This window comes from Lepidothrix coronata, unplaced genomic scaffold (assembly GCF_001604755.1).
Source record: "Lepidothrix coronata isolate B3197 unplaced genomic scaffold, Lepidothrix_coronata-1.0 Scaffold199, whole genome shotgun sequence".
Lineage (NCBI taxonomy): Eukaryota > Metazoa > Chordata > Aves > Passeriformes > Pipridae > Lepidothrix > Lepidothrix coronata.
In genome coordinates this window covers 477,392-496,906 of record NW_016690379.1, presented here as the reverse complement: position 1 = coordinate 496,906, position 19,515 = coordinate 477,392, and the positions used below count along the sequence as shown (strand labels likewise).

General features: G+C 45.7%; 1 protein-coding gene across 2 annotated transcripts; it reads right to left on the bottom strand.

Moving 5' to 3' along the window:
• Positions 1-2,467: 2,467 nt before the first annotated feature.
• NUCKS1 (nuclear casein kinase and cyclin dependent kinase substrate 1) lies at positions 2,468-17,114 on the bottom strand. 2 transcript variants are annotated; one of them, XM_017832161.1, is made up of 8 exons: positions 17,028-17,114; positions 9,571-9,620; positions 8,433-8,538; positions 7,210-7,265; positions 6,730-6,882; positions 6,385-6,537; positions 5,794-5,943; positions 2,468-5,203 (listed from the first exon to the last, which is right to left on the bottom strand). In XM_017832161.1, the coding sequence occupies exons 1-8, from the start codon at positions 17,042-17,044 to the stop codon at positions 5,004-5,006; spliced, it is 885 nt and encodes a 294-aa protein (XP_017687650.1). In that variant the 5' UTR covers positions 17,045-17,114; the 3' UTR covers positions 2,468-5,003. The 2 variants fall into 2 exon arrangements, with proteins under 2 accessions (XP_017687650.1, XP_017687652.1); XM_017832163.1 differs by having other exon boundaries at positions 5,794-5,940; positions 17,028-17,113.
• Positions 17,115-19,515: the final 2,401 nt, after the last annotated feature.

Genomic DNA, 19,515 nt, shown 5'->3' with positions numbered 1-19,515 from the left:
CCCCCCCCAAAATATATATATAAAAAACCCCCTCGCCCCCAATATACAAAGCATTATGCACAAGGGTGTTTGCAGTCACACTGAGCATGCTGGACCAGCTGCAGGGGCAGGAAGGCTGGAGTCGGGGCCAACAGTGGTTGATACAGAGTCAGCACGTGGCAGGACTTGACTAGACTTAGAGATCTGAGTCGTGGTTTGATTTGAGTAGAAAGAGTTCAGTGGAAAGACATTCAAATGCCAGTCAACTACTGAAGTGGGGAGTCTGAAACGAGGGCGCACCTGACTTTTGGGGAGGCCTCGAGAGGACACTGTCGGCTCTCGGAGCTCTGATGCTCCTCAGAGCACTTAAGAGACAAAAAGTCACCTTGGACAGCAAGAACAGAACAGTTAGTGTTGCTTCCTATTTGATCAGAACTTCTATTTGAACCTCCCAAAACTGTAGGAGAATACTCGAAAGCTCAGGGAACATTTTTCTATTTGATCATGTACATATAGAATATATAATTTCCACATATAGGTGTGACCCCCCCCCAAACTAACATCTCCTATATGCCAGCAACTACCTCGTGACAGTGTCCCTTTAAACATCCATCTGCTTCATTTTCACATCCTGCCTCCCCCCAACAGATGAACGTCCACTTCTCAACCAAGTATTAAACTCACGGAGATCAGTTTGTAAGATTTGAAGAACCATGTGTTCAACAATATGATCTGTTATAAAAATAAACACTTCACAGACAAATTACATAAAGCAAAGCACCAGTTTCTACAGCTCAAAAGCTTCCAGCATGTTACAGTTTTGCTTCCCTCCCTCCTCAAACCTGGGTGCCTCAGTGTCTATTGTACCTTTGTGACCATCACCAGTGGAGGGAAAAAAAAAAGAAAAAAAGGAGGAAAAAAAGGAAAAAAAAAGGAAAAAAACAGGAATTCCAGCACATCTTCTGCCACTATCCCTGGTTGTCCATCACCTCCTGTGCTGGCACAGGAGCTGAGCAGGCTCAGAACCATTACCTGGCACTGGTGAGTCACCCCAGGTGTGCTGCTGCTTCTCTCCCCTCACACTCTTCTGCTTTGATGAAGTTAAAACCAAATTAAAAGCTTCTCAGCTGCCCCGTTTTTGACAGGCTCTCCCCCCCAGTCCATCAGAAACCCGTTCAGCTCAGCATGGTTGGCATTCCCATGCTGATCAGAAACTGAAGTAAATCACCTTTAATATAAAATTCCGACCCAAACTGCCAATTATGACTGATCAAACCTCCTTCAAGGCAGGACTACTGGCATAAACTGCAAAACTCAGCGTGGTGGTGTGGATTTAGAATCTCCAAAAGAATATATAATACAAGTTACAAACTACTATTTTTTAATGGTAAGATCAGGGCAGAACTCGAGACTAACTAAAACTCTGGAATAAATCCATTTACCTCTCTGCAGAGGCTCCAAAACTACAGCAATGGAACAAGATTTTCAAAGCCTCCCGTGAACAAAACTTTCTGCTCCACGAAGAACCACTCATGCTCCCAAAGAAAGGCATTTGCACAGCTTTCCTCCAAGAAATCAGGATGCTTAACACAAATTAATGAAGAAAGGACACCGAAAAATGTGAAGCTGCTGCCGCTGCTGCTGAAAAATGGGGTGTGCTAAAATTAATTAAATGTAATAAAAATATGAATGTAAACTGCTGCACTGCTCACAGAGCAGCCAAGAGACCATCAGGGCTTAGTGTTTGCATAAATCAGCAAGACAGGAAGATTCAGAAAAAGTTCCCAAATCCCCAAAGCATGGGATTTACAGTGTTTGGGAAAGGGACAAACTCAGAAAATAAGCATCGTGGGACGGCCACGAGAAATGAACGTGTGAGGAAAACAAACAAAAAAAAAGAACAGTTCTGTGAGATAAAGGGTCAAACTTGCCAGGCATAAAACAATCCAGTCCCAAAACCTGAGCTGAGAGCAACGGAAACAGATTTTTTCACAGCCTTGACTTTTCTTAACCGTGTTGGGGGGAAAAAAAAAGGACCCCAAAAATATGTATTTTAAGTGGAACTTACAAAATATACTCTTCAGAAAAGACCTGGTCCAGCAGGTGAAGAACCAGCTGTTTGACCAGATGAACTGGAATAATCCTTGCACATTTTAATACCAAAAAAAACCCCCTAAGAACCCAATGGGCAAGAGTAGCTTGAAACACAGTCTGGATTGAAGGGGAACAACTCTGTGAACCAAACACTTGCAAGAGTGTTTGCTACCCCCCAAAATGGTATTTAAAATATGGCCATTTCTTTTCCCATATTCCCCCAGAAGCACAGGACTAGGAGCAGAGGGAATGCAAGAGACTCTGCTCTCCCAGAAATCAGGGAAGAGGTGCGGGAGAGGAGATTTTACATTCACTTCTTTTTTTTTTTCAAGATTGGTACTTCACTCCAGCCTTAAGCTGCTCTGGAAATTTGAACCACTTCGAAAATGAAAGATTTACAATCGAAACAACGATCATCTTTATTGGAACGGCAACAGTAGTTTCATGAGAGTAAAGAACGTTAAGAGAACTTGAAATTTTTATAAGCCAAGGTAAAGTAATTTACCAGCCTCAATAAAAACCAGGGCTATGAACCACACAAGACAAATCACTCGGCTGCTGCATTAATATTCCATTCCCCATCTGAGGCTCCACACTGTGCTCAGCATCCTCAGGCTCCCTATGGATTCAGCCAAGTGTCCTTCCTGATCATATTAGTGTATCACATCTAAGAGCTCTCTAGAATCCAAACAGGATTACGAATCTGGTAGCATGTGCTACCAGAAATCCAACTAATTAGCTGCCTTATGTTACCTTCAAGAGGCTGGTTACAAAATGTGTAGTTCTGTGACCAAAAAAAAAAACAAAACAAAAAAAAAACAACAAACAAACAAAAAAATAGGATGCAAAAGCTTGTCAGCTGGAAGATAACTGTGAGCAACCAACAGAAGCACAAAGGGTTTAAAGGAAACAAAAAAAATAGAGAGAAAAATGGCAGGTCCAGTTTTCAGTATTTCCACCAACAAACATGGCAGCAACCTCTGCTATCAGGGTTTGAAAACCCAGGCTTGGGTAGTTTAATGGAGGTTTAAAAACGAACATAAAGCGACGACAAAAAAAGGACGTGGCTGCTTTGATAAAAGCACGTTAAAATGCCACCACACACATCTCGAGGGTCTCGCTTCGAGGGACATCCTGCTTGCCACCTAAAACAGTCCTGCTTCCAACACTCCACTTCCAACACTCCCTCCCAGCTCCATCCTTGGCCACTGTTCCCTACCCAGCGCTTCCCAGGCTCAGGGAGCTGGACAGCAGACGTGTGGCCGTGGGAGCAAAGGATGAAGGGATGGGAGGATGAGGACATGGAGGTGGGATGGGGGGGGGTGTTCACTGCCTGCTGTCCCACCCTGAGGGATGGAAGGATGAAGGATGTGGAGGTGGGATGGGGGGCATGGTCACTGCCTGCTGTCCCACACTGAGGGATGGAAGGATGAGGGTGTGGAGTTGGGATGAGGGGATGCTTCCTGCCTGTGTCCCATGCTGGGGGATGGAAGGACAGGGGGATGCTCCCTGCCTGCTGTCCCATGCTGAAGGATGGAAGGATGAAGGACATGGAGGTGGGATGGATGGGGAGGGGATGGTCACTGCCTGCTGTCCCACGGTGAGGGATGGAAGGAAGAGGGTGTGGAGTTGGGATGAGGGGGATGCTCCCTGCCTGCTGTCCCACACTGAGGGATGGAAGGATGAAGGACATGGAGGTGGGATGAGGGGATGCTCCCTGCCTGCTGTCCCACTCTGGGGGATGGAAGGATGAAGGACATGGAGGTGGGATGAGGGGATGCTCCCTGCCTGCTGTCCCACGCTGCGGCTGGAGAGGGCTGAGGGATCACTGGAGCTTTTCTGAGGACAGATGGAGGGAGAGAAGAGAAACACTAAAGCCTGACTCATGGGATCCGAGACTGACCAGAGCACTGCAGAATCCTTTGCTTCACATTTACACACAGACATCCCTCGCCCCAAAACCTAAAGAATTTTAAGTTTTTTACACTATCCGTTAATTTATTTCTTTTTTTTTTCTCCTTGGAAAAGAACTCTAAAGACGTATTTTCCACAGTAACCAAATGGAAACCGGTTTTAAAAGTTGTTTGCAATTTCTCTTCCTTGTTCTGCCCATCTACAGCCAACCCTGAAGAAATCAAGTGGAGTTAATGGATGTGGGAAGCTTGTAAGTTGTAAATCTGGGTTTGCAGAGAATGGGCTGCAATTTGCCTACAGCAGAAGAGTTTTTTTTATCCAGCAAAGACAAAAAAAAAAAAAATCTCCCATCCTAATTGGAGGGTCTTTTCTAAATCAAAGACACTGGACCATCTCTGGGTCTCTTGATTGCTTTCCATGAAAAACGTGCCTGAATCCAAGAAACACAGGTTTCCTCCCTGTGTCTCCTTTTCCTCCACTGGAATTATATCAACTACATTTTTTCTGAGAGTGAACTTGTCTCAACAAAAGTCTGTTAAAGCATAGGTTCTTTTTTTTTTTTTTTTCTCTCCATATATTCAAATACAGAATAATAGTTTTAAACAACTCTTACCAGCACTGGGAAAAAAATCTATTCTACTTAAGGATTTTTTTCAGTATGGTTTCCACATATCAGTCCTCAAACCTTATTGCTTCACAACTGCAATATCCCTTGGAAAAAAAAAATATATTTAATGGTCTGTTAATTTGTCTCAAATGGCTTTCAGATTTGGTGGGGGAGGGAGAACGGAATGGCCAACAGAGAACATTGACTTCAAAATATTACTGTATAAGGGTTTCCTCTTATTAAAAAAGGATACACTGTATTAAACAGCTGAAAGTAAAGACAGCATTCAAAGCCCATGAGTCAAGCCACAGCCAAAACCGTGTTCTACCCCTAAGTATGTTTTTCTTTTCCTTTTTCTTTTTTTTTTCTCTTTTTTTTTTTAACCAAAGGTTTCCTCAACTGCCATTTTTTAATCTTCACCAGAGGGTGCTTCGTCTTCAGATCCCTCATCCCCTGACTTCTCTGGTGGAGGGCTGGCTGATTTTTTCTTTTCTGGGGGGCTTTCAGGCTCTTCATCCTCTTCTTTGGGGGATGGGGTCTTTTCTTTCGTTGCCTTGGAGGCTGTGGGACGACCTCCCTTCCCTTTGCCTTTCACTGGACTGGGGGTCACTGAAACAAGAGAAAGCTTGTAAAACTTATCAGCAGCAAAGGCAAAAAAAAACCCCAAAAAAGTCACATGGTGTTACACAAACAGGATTTACAAGTCCCTTCAGCAGCAGCTTTTGTTTTGCTTTGACCCCACAGATTGCTTTTTGCACCCCCTGTTAGCAAAGCTGAACTGCAAATTAGCTAACGAGGTTTTAAAGCTATTTCATTGCAGGTCCTGACTAATTACTGGATGTGACATCATGAATGAACACAGCCCTTTGTCAAACCAGAACATACATCACTATTAAACTTCAAACTTCCTGCAGAAATGCAGCCACTTCTCCTTTGGTTCAGATTTCCCCACCTTCCTCCAGCCTGAAAACACCACAGAGTCCCAAACAAAGCCACAAACTGTATTATTTGGCTACGAGACAGAAAAAGTCAGAATGCAGCACCTCAACAGGGAAGGGTTTGAATACTGTGTAGTTTTTACCAACAAGATAAATTCAATCCCTAAAGTAAGAATTAAAGCCACCTTATTATTTCATATTTATGCTTTAAATCATGGCATTTTAGCCCTTCAACATTTAGGTGGATATCTACTGACTCACCTGTAGCCTTTAGCCTGGGCTTGGGCATTTTCTTTTCTTTCCTCTCTGGCTTGGATTTCTTGGAGACCTTCTTATTCTTCTTTTTTGAACTGCCATAATCACTGTCATCATCATCTTCCATGAGGAAGTCTTCATCACTTCCTGAATCTGCTGGAAGCATAAAGAAATTTAAGTTTTTTGGGGGCAAAGAGGAAAGGGAGCAGAAGGTGAGAGATCTGCCAGCGAGACAGGACACAGACTGAGACCCTCTGAGCTTCCACTGTCTACTGGGGTAAAACATTTGTCTTGGTTTTTACATCATCTGAGAGGAGCATCAACGCCTTAAAACCAGAGGGACAGCAAGAAGCAGCGAAAGCTTTACAATAACCCTTTAGGGTTGCTTACAGAAACAGGCATCTGCAAACTTTGAGCACAAATTCTAGGTGTGAAAACCCAAAAGCTTGGTCTTTTGGACAGTAAAAAGTAAAATACTAAGAGGGACAATTGATGCCTTCAGTGTCACGGTGAAAAAGCAAATTGTTCCTTTTGCTGTGTGGCCAGACCCATAAACTCCCATCTGCTACTGAACCCAGTTCAATCCCATTTACTCACTCTCCTGGAACTGGGCCTCATCATCCTCTTGCTCTTCCTCCTCACTGCCCACGTCATCCATGAGCATCTCCCGCTGTTTAGAAGCTGCTTTGGACGCCGCCTGTCGCTGCTGACGGACGTTTTTGTGATCCTCCTTCTCGTCCTCGCTGTCCTCTGCAGCAAAAGCCACCAGGTTATGAGGGATACACAACACAGACCCCCTGTCCTGAGGCAGCAAGTCATTCATAAGAGAGGAAATCAAGACATTCACTGATAACTGGTAACATTTGACATATTAAACACCTTCCTGCAGTCACCCAACTACCAGGAACCTCTTTTTTTTTTGATTTTTCTTTTTTTTTTTACCTGCAGGCCTTTTCCTGGATTTGGAGGCTGCTCTCTTGTTCTTGTCTGGTTTAGCCTTTTTTCCTTTTTTGCTTTTTTGAGAGCTCTCATAGTCACTGTCAGCTTTGCCATCGTCTGCTCCTATATCATCATCTTCACTGCCAAAATCCTCATCTGGAAGGAAAAGGGACCAAGATGAAGTTTCTTGAATCATTCTGAAATAGGGATGAAAACTACAGGGAAGAGATTAACAAGTCCATCCACCTGTGAAGACAAACTTTATAGAACCACCACATTACACCAAAAAAAATCCAACCACATTATCCCAAATCAGGGTGGGAAGTAACAGCAGGAGAGGTAGAATCCAACTTAAGGTGAGTGGATTGGAGAAGTGCTGCTCCTCTAATCAGAACTATGTCAAATCCTACTCCTGCAACTCTCACAAACTGCTTTTGAAGAGACACTGCTTGTTTTGAAGATGTATCAGTAAAATGTAGTTACCTGCTGAGTGTGAATCATCTTTCTTAGTCTTCACATCTTTGTCTTCTGAATCCTCACTGAAAATGAGAGAAATACAAAGTTTGCCTGCTGTTCTAACTTTGATTTCAGTCACTGTTGTGCGGAAAATAACGATTTTTGAAGAGCAAACTGATGTCTAGGCTGGGAACATGCACTTTTCCTGGACATTACCACCTTATACTTCAGGATTCCTCTGGTGTATGTGCAGTTATCACAGCTAGAAAGGTAATGTTCAAACCCAATCACATAATAAACTTATATGGTGCCAAGTGAACCAAGGCAATAATCAGGGTGAGGTGAAAAAGCTTCACTCTGAAAGCTACCAATGGCTTCCATTTTATCTAGAATTTTGATTTGGCTTATATGCTGAGTCTATAAAGGGAATAAAGGTTGATTCTGAATAGATTTATAGTCACTGTTTAGATCCCACTCTGTGCACGTTGCTGTACAGCTCTGAACTGGCACAGGTTTGGTCCAAATGATCTGATCTCTGATGGAGAGTAAGAGACACCTTGGGGTTACAGGACAAGAAGCAGCTGGCAGAACCTCCACCCCTGAAGCTGATGTCTGCCATGAAAACAGAGAAATGATTTAATAGGTGGCAATTATGGCAATTATTTGGGGGCCACAGTTGGTGTGAAATGGAAGATACCCTGCTGAGGGAAGGTTTGCTGCAGAGTCAAGGTATCTCTGAGCACTGAGTCCTTCCACACTGCTGGAGCAACTTGGTTATCAGGACAGGTTTATGAATGAAACAAAACGAGGAAAAAAAGAACCACAAAACTAACAAATGGCCCCTGCACCATCCCACTTCACCTGTAAGGCCAGGAGTGCCCTGAGCACTCTGCAAACGTGGAAAATGAACTGCATCTCCCCACCAACTTACCTGGAGAATCGTCCCAGCTGCCAACCTTTGTAACTCGGATCATATTCCTCCCCATTCCAACTGTCTGGCTCTGGAAAGCTATTTCAGTGATGAAGCACCAGTGACAAGTGCTTCACACATGATTTCTCTGTCTACTCAGATAAGGAAGAACCAGCTCACTGTCTAAGCTGGTTATGCAAGTTCTGAGCCTGAGAGCTCCCAGTCTCACCCTGTGCACTCGAATTCCACCTTCCGTCACTCCTCGTGCAGGATCCCGCTCCCCACAGGCAGGACAAGGTTTGGAGACACGTTCCCAAGACATGAAGTGGTTCTTTTTTACCTGTCCTCCTGAGAATTCTTCCCAGATCGCCTCTTATTTTTGGCCTCTCGGGGAGACGAGCGGATTTTCTTGGAGGGGGGACCTGAATCTCTTCCATAATCTTCATCTGGACGGGACAGTACAAAATGGGTTTGAATCAAACTCCTACTTGCCAGCAAACTGCCTTCCTCAGCTCTAACTTAAACTGATCATTTCATGCACAACAAAAAGAAGGCCCTTCGGAAAAAAAAAAAAAAACAAACAAAAAAATAAAAACAAACAAACAAAACAAGATCACAAAGCTTCAAAGGAGATTTTTATAGAAGCAAAGTCCCGTCTTAAACTTGTGATTTTACCTTTTGTGGGGCCAACAAGCACAATAAAAATGCTGTGTTAAGAAACATAAAAACCTCACAAGAGGAAACATTATCTCGTTTTACACCTAGTCAGTTATTATATAATCCTATTAAAAATTAACTTCCATACATATTTCACCTTGCTTTTAACAGCAAACACTATTTACTGTCCTATGGTGGGGGAAAGTATGGCATTATATAGGAGTTTACAGCACAACTTTTTACAACTCTTACACAATACCTTATTAACAGAGCTGCAATTAAGAACCAGGCATATTTGTTTCATATTAATTATCAGTGTAATCTGATAAACAAACAGCAGCACTGTGTCTGTCTTCTAAGAACTCAAAACATTTTCCATATGGCTCCCAGAAAATTTCCTTCAATTCACACAGAATGTAAAGGTTATATTTTTTTTAAGATGCTATTCCTCAAAGTGCCTGATATTATGGGCTCAACTAGAGTCCACTAAAATAAATGGAAAACATATTTTCCTGCAGGAAAAAAAGTGGCATTAGGGAGATTCAGGACATAACATAGACCAAGGAAGGAAGTTATGCCAAGAGCCTCAAGGCACTACAACAATACAAGCATTAAATAATAAGATTTCTATCACCATTGTTTGTTTAATACAGAACATGTGAAAATCATTACATTTTCAAAAACTTATTAACAGTTTGGGCTGTGAAGAGCAGGATCTCCTCAGAATTTGAGTTTAAGACAAACAATTAATACACAAGGCAGTAATGAACTGCTCTACCCCAGAATATGATACTGTTAAGAAAAAAAAAAAAGTCATTTACCAGCATCATCTGATTCCTGAAACTGGGAGTAATCGACCACCTTCCTGTTCCTGGGAAAAAGCAGGGGGGAAAAAAGAAAAATCAATTAGGAATTTGTAATTACAGAGATACAAAAGCTTTCTCTAAGAAACAAGGAAGTGCCATATCCTCGCTTCCAGTGCTGGATTTGTAGCCCAAAAATATCCCATGGAAACTCTCATCATCAGCCTCTGAAGTCAGAAGTGAACACACAGTATATCCCAGCATTTTCCTGAAGTGATATTATAATAGTCTGGATTATAATCTCAGAGTCTGGAAAAAGCTTTTTGGTAAGTACACAAATATCACCATTAACAAACATTTCTCAGCTGCTCTGTTTTGTACTTCTGCTTCTCACAGCTCAATACACCCCACCGAAATTCTCCTGGAATGTTTGTTTTCCTGTGTGATCCCCGTTTCTAAAGCATTTTAAAGGTTTCCCTGGGAGTTTTTTCCAGGAGTTCCACGAGGAAGATGCCAGAGCTGTGCCACTGCTCAGCTCTATCACTGGGCACAACAAAAAAACCCAGACACACATTTCACCCAATTTGGGTTTTTTTCAGTGAATCAACCTGTATTTCTTTACTTTATCAGCACCTCCTCTGCTCTTTGGCCAAAGTGAGAGAGGCACTGAGGGGTCAGGAACAGTGCAAATGCAATGGCCAGTTCCACACAAAATTAGTTATTTACACAAGCAGCTGTTACTGACACTGAAGCCTCACTGGTCAAGAAAATTAGATCTGCTTCTCTAACTTACTGAAAGCTCAAAAATTAAATGAGATGTGAGGAATTGGTGGATATTTTATCAGCACCTTGTCAATGGAGGTCCAAGTGCTTTATTGACGAGACATAACTGCCCTGTTATGCAGCTACTAGAGGGAACCAAGACAGACACATAAACGAATTATATTTGAGATAACTGATAATGTCTCAGCCAAACTCAGGCTCCAAACCCTTCCTGTAAGCACTCACATGGAATGGGAGGAGGAGGCACAGCTGGAAAAGGCCCCAGAGGTTTCAACACCCCTCCCTTCACAGTCACTTTTTACAATCCTTTTGGCCCGAAGCCAAGGAGAAATTTGATTTTCCAGGAATCATCCCGTGAGCTCACTTGTACAGCTCAAAAAGCCAGGAAAGCACTGCTGAAGTGCCCTACCCAGCACCTCAGGCCTGAGGACTGCAAAGGGAAGGCAAGACCAGCTCCATCCACACATGGATCCATCCACACATGGATCCAGCCTTCCCCTCTCCTGCTCTGCAGGGCACGACTGGGCAACTTCACATCCAGCTCCCACGGCTGAGCTGCACCTTGGCATTAACATCAGGCACTGCTGATAAAACTGTTTCGCTGAAAGACACCCAAAATCATCACTGCTCTGGCTGCTGATCCCTTTCCAATCAATCTGAAGTTGCCCTCCTGTACAGGTACCTCGAACTCATGGCTTAGAGCACCAGCCTTCCAAAGGGGAAAGAGCAAAATTCCATCTCAGCCCCACACCAGGACTCTTAAAACAATTATGCGGCAAAAAATGAAACCAATCTCTCAAAAGAAAAAAAACCAAAACAAATCAAAAAAAAAAAAATCAAATAGGCAAATAAAAGGAAGGCAGGAGCAGTGGTTGGATTTCTCCAGGCTGAATCCCATCCAAGCCTCAGAGCACGTGTGAGTGGGACAAAGTACAAGAGCACCGTGGGGCAGAGCACTGCTCACTCACTCCCAGCCTGAGCACGGTAAAATACCAATTTAGGAACACAATGATTGGCAAGGCTTGTTATGGCTCATCATCCAGGGGTTTACATTCCTATTCCAACAGGTATAGTGCCTCCTGACCCACCTCACGTGGGAAAACACTGATTTTTATCCTGGTGAGCAGTTATGCCAAACCAAACATCTTATTTAGTAAGTACCAAATATTACAGGGTTTTTTTTTCCCCTCCAAAGGTATAAATGGAAAAAAAAAAAAAAGGCAAAATTTCCACATATTCTGTTCCAGCAGCTTTGTAAAACAACAGTTTTGGACACCTCTAATCTAACAAACAAGATGGAAATTGCAATCCTGCCACCTTGGAAGTTGGTCATGCTCAGTTCCATCTTGGTTCCTTCAGTCAGACACACATTAAATCAGGCAGTGAAAATGCAACAGTGCCAGCTAAAACATTAACAAAAACACTGTCCCCATGGAAAACATCCTTTCTCCAAGCACTGCCCCTTGTGTTTGCAGCTGGGAAGTAAATCCTGCTTTCCCTACCTGGTGACCAGCTGTGGTATTTGTATTAAAAAAACCATAAATCACTATTTCAGAAGCCAACAGAAGAGAAGGCTCTTTCCTTGTGCCATCTTATTTTGCAGGGCAAGGAGAGGGGGGATAAAGAAGGAATAAAAATCTGCTGGGTCCCAACAGAACCAGAGAAGCTCAGAGGCACAGAGACACCAACCAACCTGCTCCTGCCCTTCTCCTCCCTTTATCCTCATCATTCAGCTCATTTGGATCAACTGATGGTTTTATTTAGAACTGTCAACAGCACTGATAATTAATTATGAGTTTGCAACGTTTCTTACACCGAGGAGATAAAAACACACTGTGTAAGTTCACTGCAAGAGCCAGAAAAAGGGATTGCTGGTGCTGTCAGTGAAGAGGCTCTTTGCCACGAGCAAAATCTAGAAGATGGGAAGGCAAGCAACCAGACATAAAAATAAACTCTTTGTTAAATTCAGTTAGACTGAGCATAAAAAGACAGGCTAGTGGACAGCTGGGATGGGTATTGTTCAATCTGGCTTCAAATATGCACTGAAATTTAAAGATAACTTCCCTGCTAATTCAGCTTAACATTTAAAGTGTGTGTGTGAAGGAACTGGGGGACAAAAGGTACAGAGAGAGGTCTAAGAGCATAAGTTTTAATAACACTCAGTCCAGTATTTTTGGAATAAACAGCAACTCATCTAGCAAGTCATCAACATGTTGGGATGGAAGCACTTGGCAAAGTAATAAGTAATTTAAATACAACTCAGAAATGCAGAGTAATTCTTGCAACCTCTACTCGATGGTGACCAAACAGCTATTTTGAAATTATGAGAAGTAATGTCAACGTGTAAAAGGATCACTAAATGCCTCTAAAACTGAGCAGGGATTGTGTAGTAGTATTTTATCTTCAGCTAGTGAGGTCCCTAAAGCCTCAGTCTTTGGAAGTCAACACATCAGAACAGACACTATAATCAGGGAGAAATATTTGGGTTTTTTTAAAGGGAATGCTTAGATCCCCAGGTATTTCTGCAGGCATTAAAATCCACAGATGAAGCCCAAGTTTTTTAAAAAAACCCCCCAACACATACTCCTGAAAAGCAGTGCTAAAAGGAGCCTTCAAAAATCGAGTCACTGCTTTGAGTCTCATCCTGCACTGAAGAGGAATGTTCAGGTCAAATGACAACCAGCAGAAGCAACAACCTCTAATACAACACAGCAAGGGAAGTGAATGGGATTAAATGGTTGCTGTACATCATTTATCCACAGCATTTAACCAATATAACCATCAAACCAAGCATTTGTGAACAAAGCTACAGCCCCTCCCTCACCTCAGGGCTGGGGCAGTTCTGGTCAGTGGGGCTTCACCTTCTGGTTCTCATTCTCAAAGGTGTCTGTCCCCTTTTAGGCCAACATTGTTAATAAATACTGCCATGAAAAGCACCTTTTTTCTGCACAGAAAACGAAAATACCTGCAAGAAACACTTCTGGCTGTCATTTTTTAAAGCAGTGCTGGATTTGGGCCTTCCATGACCGTGGACTTACAATCCCCAACAGAAGCTGGCACGTGGTGACAGTGGTGGACCCAAACCGTGCCACTGTGGGGTCAGTCTGTGTAAAAACGGGCACAGCCATGCCCAGACAGGGCTCACCCACGAGAGGTGCCCAATTACAGAGGTCAGTGTTTGGGGCTGGGCCTGGTGTAAGTCCCCATGTCTGTAAGACCAGGCACTGCTCATGGTACCCACAGAATTTTTAGGGATACACACGACTTGGAACTCCATCAAACAGTGACATGATTTATGCAGCAACGGTTCAAGCAGCCTCGTGCCCGTTCTCCAGTGGAATCCAACTGTAATTGAGAAGCTTTTAATACAGAAATGTTCTGGTGCAGAGCAGGGGAGGGGGAACCAAACCCAAACCCCCACCCAAATCACTTCTGCAACCTGTGTTGTCCCTGGGATTTTGATCTTTTTTGTACCTCTACCTTCTCTCTGTTTCTCTTTAGACTGAGAGAGCAAAGATCAGCTTTTCACAGTGCCCACACCTATCTCTGGACCACCACACAGCATCACTCAGGTTTTATTAACTGCCAAGCCCCAAGGAACTGTTGCTTTCCTGCTTCCTGGGGAAGTTTGTCCAGAATCAAAACATTTATGCTCTAAATTGCCCAAGTACAACACTGGCAACAAGTTATATTTAATAGATAAATATATTTCTTCCTGCTGGTAAAATTTTACCCTTCCACTGCAGTGCCAACAGGAGACTGGGATTCGAATCCAGGAAAATTAAGGATGTAAAGCCTTGAAGCACTGAGATCAATTCCTGACTGGCTTTAATCTTAAAATGAATCACCAAAAAAACCCCTGGGATTTCCATACCTGCCCACAGCATCTCAGTTTGCAATGACTCCAGGAAAGGACCAGCAAGTGGCAGTGACCAGTGAGGAAAAGCAGAAGCAAACTCCATTAAAAGTCAAAATTCTGACTTAAAACACGTTAATTGATTGATGATGTATATAAAAAAGTGGTTTGAAGTATTTAATTTAATTTATTATATCCCTCTAATATTTTATATTATGGGATATAATGTCACCACCAGCCCCAGCTGCTCTTTGCAGTTCTCAGGTGAGGTACCCACAAGATGCAGAGGTTCAGTAATTTCATGTTCTTTTACTTTTTACTTCTTGTCTTTTTACAACAATAGTGCAAATACCATCATTATCCATCCAGGTGAAATTTAATTGTGTAGAAAGTACTTGGCACAGGAAGCCTGTAAATACCAGCACTTTATTACTACTCCTTAACAATTTTAAGGAACTGACTTCAACAACCAGACTCAGTTTTAAGGCAGCATTCCATGACAAGTGCAGTAAAAACTGGGGATATACGGTGGATTTTATTAACTTCACTGTTTTAGGTGCATATATTCACCAGAAACCAGCAGACATCATAAATTAGTTCAAAGAACACTGACCAGAGGAAAACTTTTCCAACACTAAATCTCACTCTGATGAAGAGCCTTTCACCAGGCTGCCACACCATCACCAACCACAAGCTGAGACAGCCAGAAAAAATCCATTTCAGAATTAATTTATTAATGGATTTCAATCTATTAGCAGAGTTCTCCAGTTAATACTGAGTAGAGCAATAAATATAATGTAGCAGCCCCTGTGTATTTACCTTTTTCCCCCCTGGAAGGGCTGTTAAATACAGGTAGACAGAGGACTGTTACATCCCTCCTGACACGTGCCCAACAGGTTTTGTGCTCCCAACAACCTGCTGGACTTTGGTGCTTTATTTCTCTGGAGACCTGGGCCTGTCAGCTGAGGGTGAGACAACTCAAACCTTTCACAACACTGCAGGCCTGGGTGGGGGAGGTTTATTTCAATTATTTTTTAGGAATTGTTGCAAAGTTATTTTCACACCAGCAAGCTCAGAAGCTCTGCTTTTAGAGACACAGCCCTTCCCTGACCTGTTAGCAAGACTCCAGTGCTGGCAAGAGAACCACCAGCATTTCAAGTGTCCCCCTCAAGCAGCAGAGTGACACCACCACTGATCTGGGCACACGGGCACTGCCACTCAGGGGCAGACCACTGGTCCATCCAGCACAACATCCTGCCCTGCAAAAGGCCAAAACCTGATGTTTCAGAGCAGGGTACACACAGTGCCATTAATGCACCTTTTGGATCCCAGACAACTCCCCAAGGGAGCTTCATTTGCCCTTCCCTCTCCATGCAGGAAGACACTGTTGGTCAAAAAAAACGAGCTATGAAACAATTGTACCACCAATCACTTCCCTACTTAGCAAAGTACCCCTGGTTTCCATCTACTTTTTAAATTCTCACATTTTAGAGATGTCACTTAAACATCAAGTATATCATCCATAAATATACATATGTATGATAGCCACAATTAATTATTATTTAGAATATCCAAAATATCCACACATCCACACTCCAGACCAGGCTTACTGGGAATGAAAACACAACCAGTGACCGAAGTACCCTGAGAATGAAAAAATTTCAGAGCATCAAGAGAGCACCTTGAGAAACCTCTTTCCTTTTCTATAAAAACAACTTAAATCGCAAATTCACTCTCTAAAATCACAAGTTCGCTCTCTTTGCAGAGAAGAGTAAAAAGGAAGACACTCCCCCCCCCCCCCCTAAAACTTTCAGCGACAAGGCAAGTTCACAGAATCACAGAATTCATACAGAATGTCCCAAGCTGGAAGGGACCCACAGGGATCATCCAGTCCAACCCCTGACCCTGCACAGACACCCCAAAATCCCCCCTGTCCCTGAGAGCGTTGTCCAAACCCTCCTGGAGCTCTGGCAGCCTTGGGGCCGTGCCCACTGCCCTGGGGAGCCTGGTCAGTGCCAACCACCCTCTGGGGGAAGAACCTTTTGCTGAGATCCGCTTAAACCCTCCTGGCCACAGCTCCAGCCGTTCCAGGGGCACCAATTCCCCCGAGCTGCAGATCCTCAAACCCACCACGACGCACCACCAGCTCAGCCCACCCCCGGCAGCTCCTCGAGGCCCAGCAGCGCTCAACTACAGACACAAACACCACACCTACCTCTGCGAGCACACAGCTCGCCAACAGCACCGCCAAAAAAGCTTTTTCTCTCCTCCACGACCCAACCCCTCTCTGGGATAGGTGCTGGGAGGGGGGGACACACACACACCAGCAGGAAAACGACCCTGGAGCGCTGCTGGCGGGCGGGCGGGAGGAGCAGGGCGTGTGTCCTCCTCCTCCTCCTCTTCCTCCTCCTCCCGGCGGCTCCTCCCCTCAGCGTGGTTCCCCAGCACAGCCCCCGTGGCCCGGACCCCCCTCGGGGCGGCCCCGCGCCCCCTCCCCGGGCGGCGGGGCAGGGGCAGCGGCCGCGGATGGCGAGCGAGCGCCGCCGGGCCCGCGCCAAGTGGGTCACGGCGAGAATTCCCTCTTCCCCCCCCCCCGGTACAAAATGTGGGACAAGCGCACGCAGGGGCCGAACACCCCCCACACGCCCACCCGCCCCCGGCCCCGCGCGAGGCGCGCGGTGCGGAACGCCGTGTTTACTGCGGTAAATACGCGCGGCTACCGGGGGGGAAACAAGGGGAAATAGAGGAGAAAATGGGCACGGCCCTCCCCGAAGCGCGGCCTGCGCGGGGCCGCGGCCGGGGCGAGCGGCGCGGGAGCGGCGGCTCCGCGACTCACCTGACGGGCCGGGACATCTTCCCGGCGGGTTCGTGCCGCCCCCGGGGGTGGGCGCGGAGGGAACGGGGGACGCTGAGGCCGCCGAGGCCGCCGGGGCCGCCCGGAGCGAGCGGGAGCGCTGGGCCCAGCGCCTCAGGCCGCGCTGCCGGAGCCGCCGCTGCTGCCGCCGCCGCTGCTCCCCCCTCCAGGCGCCGCCGCCGCCCCCGCTGCCGCTTCCCGCTGCCGCTCCCTGCCGGCGCTCCCGGGTGCCGGTGTCGCTGCCCCGCTCCCGGCCCGCGGTCCCGGTGTCCGCCCCGGTCCCGCTCCCGCCGATCCCCCCCGCAAAATGGTCGCGCTCGCCCCGCCGAGAGGATGCGAGCGAGGGGAGGGCGGCCCCGCCCCCCGCGCCGGGCCCCGCCCCCGCCGCGCGCCGATTGGCCGCGCCGGCCGCCGGCCCTGCCGCCATTGGCCCGTTCGAACCATCACGGCCGCGCAGGGCCCCGCCCACTGCCCCCGCGGGGAGGGCGGCGCGCGCGGCCCCGCACGCGGCGGAGCCGCAGCGGCAGATTCGCCACGGGGCCCCCGCGGCCCCGTCCCGCGCACCCCGCACATCCCGCACGTCCCGCACCGCCCGGCGGGCCCCGACACCGCCCGGGCACCGCTGGGTTTTTTTTCCTTTTCCTCCGGCGATTTTTTCGGGGCGCGGCGGGGGCCTCGGGGCCCGTCCCGCAGATTCGCCGCGCGGGCCCGGCGCGGTTTTGGAGGGAAAAACGCGGCCCCGGGAGCAGGTTCAGTGCCGGTAATTTTTATTAGCAAAAAACGCAGGAAATCGCTCTCAGCCGTCGATTTTGTCGTCGGCACTGATGTCACCACCACCACTTTCCCTGTGCTAGTCAGCAGTTAAGGACATGCACAATTTATGCAAAGTCCACTGAAGATAGTTGGGGGTTTTTTTACGCTTCGAATTCCCTAGAAACGCCAAAATCACTCATTTTGTTTAGAAAAGGAGCTGCTTTAACCATGGAAAAATTACATGTATTCCACAGTCATTAAAATGGCAGCTTCTACAATAACAACTCACTTTTGCTTTGCACTTGGATCTTTAGAGACTCATCCTTCCATTTTATTTAAAAAAACTTTTAAAAACGTATTTTTATATGTTGGGTTCCCTGAAAATACTGTTTTGACAATACAAATATGCTTTACAGCAGTAATTGCAATTAAAGGATAATTTGAGTTCATTTAATGCCCTCCTTGAGCTTCATTTGTCTCCTTTGGAATTATTGCCATTTTTCTGCCCAATCCAGCTGTGCCCTGTCCTTTGTGCCAGTCGATACTCATGAAAATCGAGCTGATCAGGGGAAAAAAAAGAGTCCCTTGGAGCAACTGCCTGCACATCCAGCCCCAAAATACACTGAATTAACAAGCCCCGAGGGGGAAGGTGCAGTAACCACATCAAGGAATTCTTTGCTCTCTGCTCTGAGCTGGATATATTGGATTAAAAGCCACTCTGGCTGACTCGCAGATGCACAAGTTTTGCATGTTTATAGCTCAATAAAACTCCGGTAATTGGGGGGGTTTGGGTGGAAAGGCCCCGGGTTCCTTTGGCTGCGTTTTGTCCATCCCCTGTGGTGCCTATCCCGATTTAGGCAGCCAGGTTAGGGCAGGCTGATCCCAGCCCGGGGGGATTCCAGCCCCGCAGCCCCTTTGTCATGGAATTCTTCCCAGACTTCAGAGGATCCACCCTGGGAACACACAGCAGGCATTATTACCCCGTGAGAGCCCTGCCAGGAACAAACACCCCCCGAGGGGGGACAGTGACAGCCAGCCCTGGCACCACGGAATTCCACTGGAATTCCATTGGATTTACCACATTATTCCCTCTTACTCCTTCACCTTGGGTCAAACAGCACCTCCCGTGCTCCAGGGCGACCCCCAAACCGGGGTAGGTCACGTCACTGGATTAAATTTGTAATAATCTACACACTTTACCAACACTTGGGTTGTTTTATCGCACCGATCAGGGTTCAGTGGGATTCAATTTTACTACGAAAAAACGCAGAAAATTAATTTCAGCAGTAGATTTTATCATCAGCCCCTTGATTTCATCCCCACACTGCTCAGCACACGGGCACGCCAAATTCATGCAAAGCCCGCTGAAGATGTTTGATTTTTAGGCCATGAATTCAGAAACCCCCCCAAAATGACTCATTTTGTTTAGAAAAGGAGCTGCTTTAACCATGGAAAAATTAAATGTCATTAAAATGGCAGCTTCTTCTACAATAACAACTCACTTTCGCTTCGCACTTGGATCTTTAAAAGAGACTCATCCTTCCATTTTGTTAAAAAGAGCACTTAAAAAGGTATTTTTATATGTTGGGTTCTCTGAAAATACTGGTTTGGCAATACAAACATGGTCAGCTTTACAGCAGTAATTATAATTAAAGGATAATTTGAGTTCATTTAATGCCCTGCTTGAGCTTCATTTGTCTCCTTTGGAATTATTGCC

What these genes read in the sequence shown, in the direction of transcription:
- NUCKS1 (XM_017832161.1), bottom strand. An exon ending in ATCCAGGAAAAGGCCTGCAG is followed by an intron (nt 6,538 to 6,729) that starts GTAAAAAAAAAA and finishes CTTTTGCTGCAG; the next exon opens with AGGACAGCGAGGACGAGAAG. An exon ending in TGAGGCCCAGTTCCAGGAGA is followed by an intron (nt 5,944 to 6,384) that starts GTGAGTAAATGG and finishes TTATGCTTCCAG; the next exon opens with CAGATTCAGGAAGTGATGAA.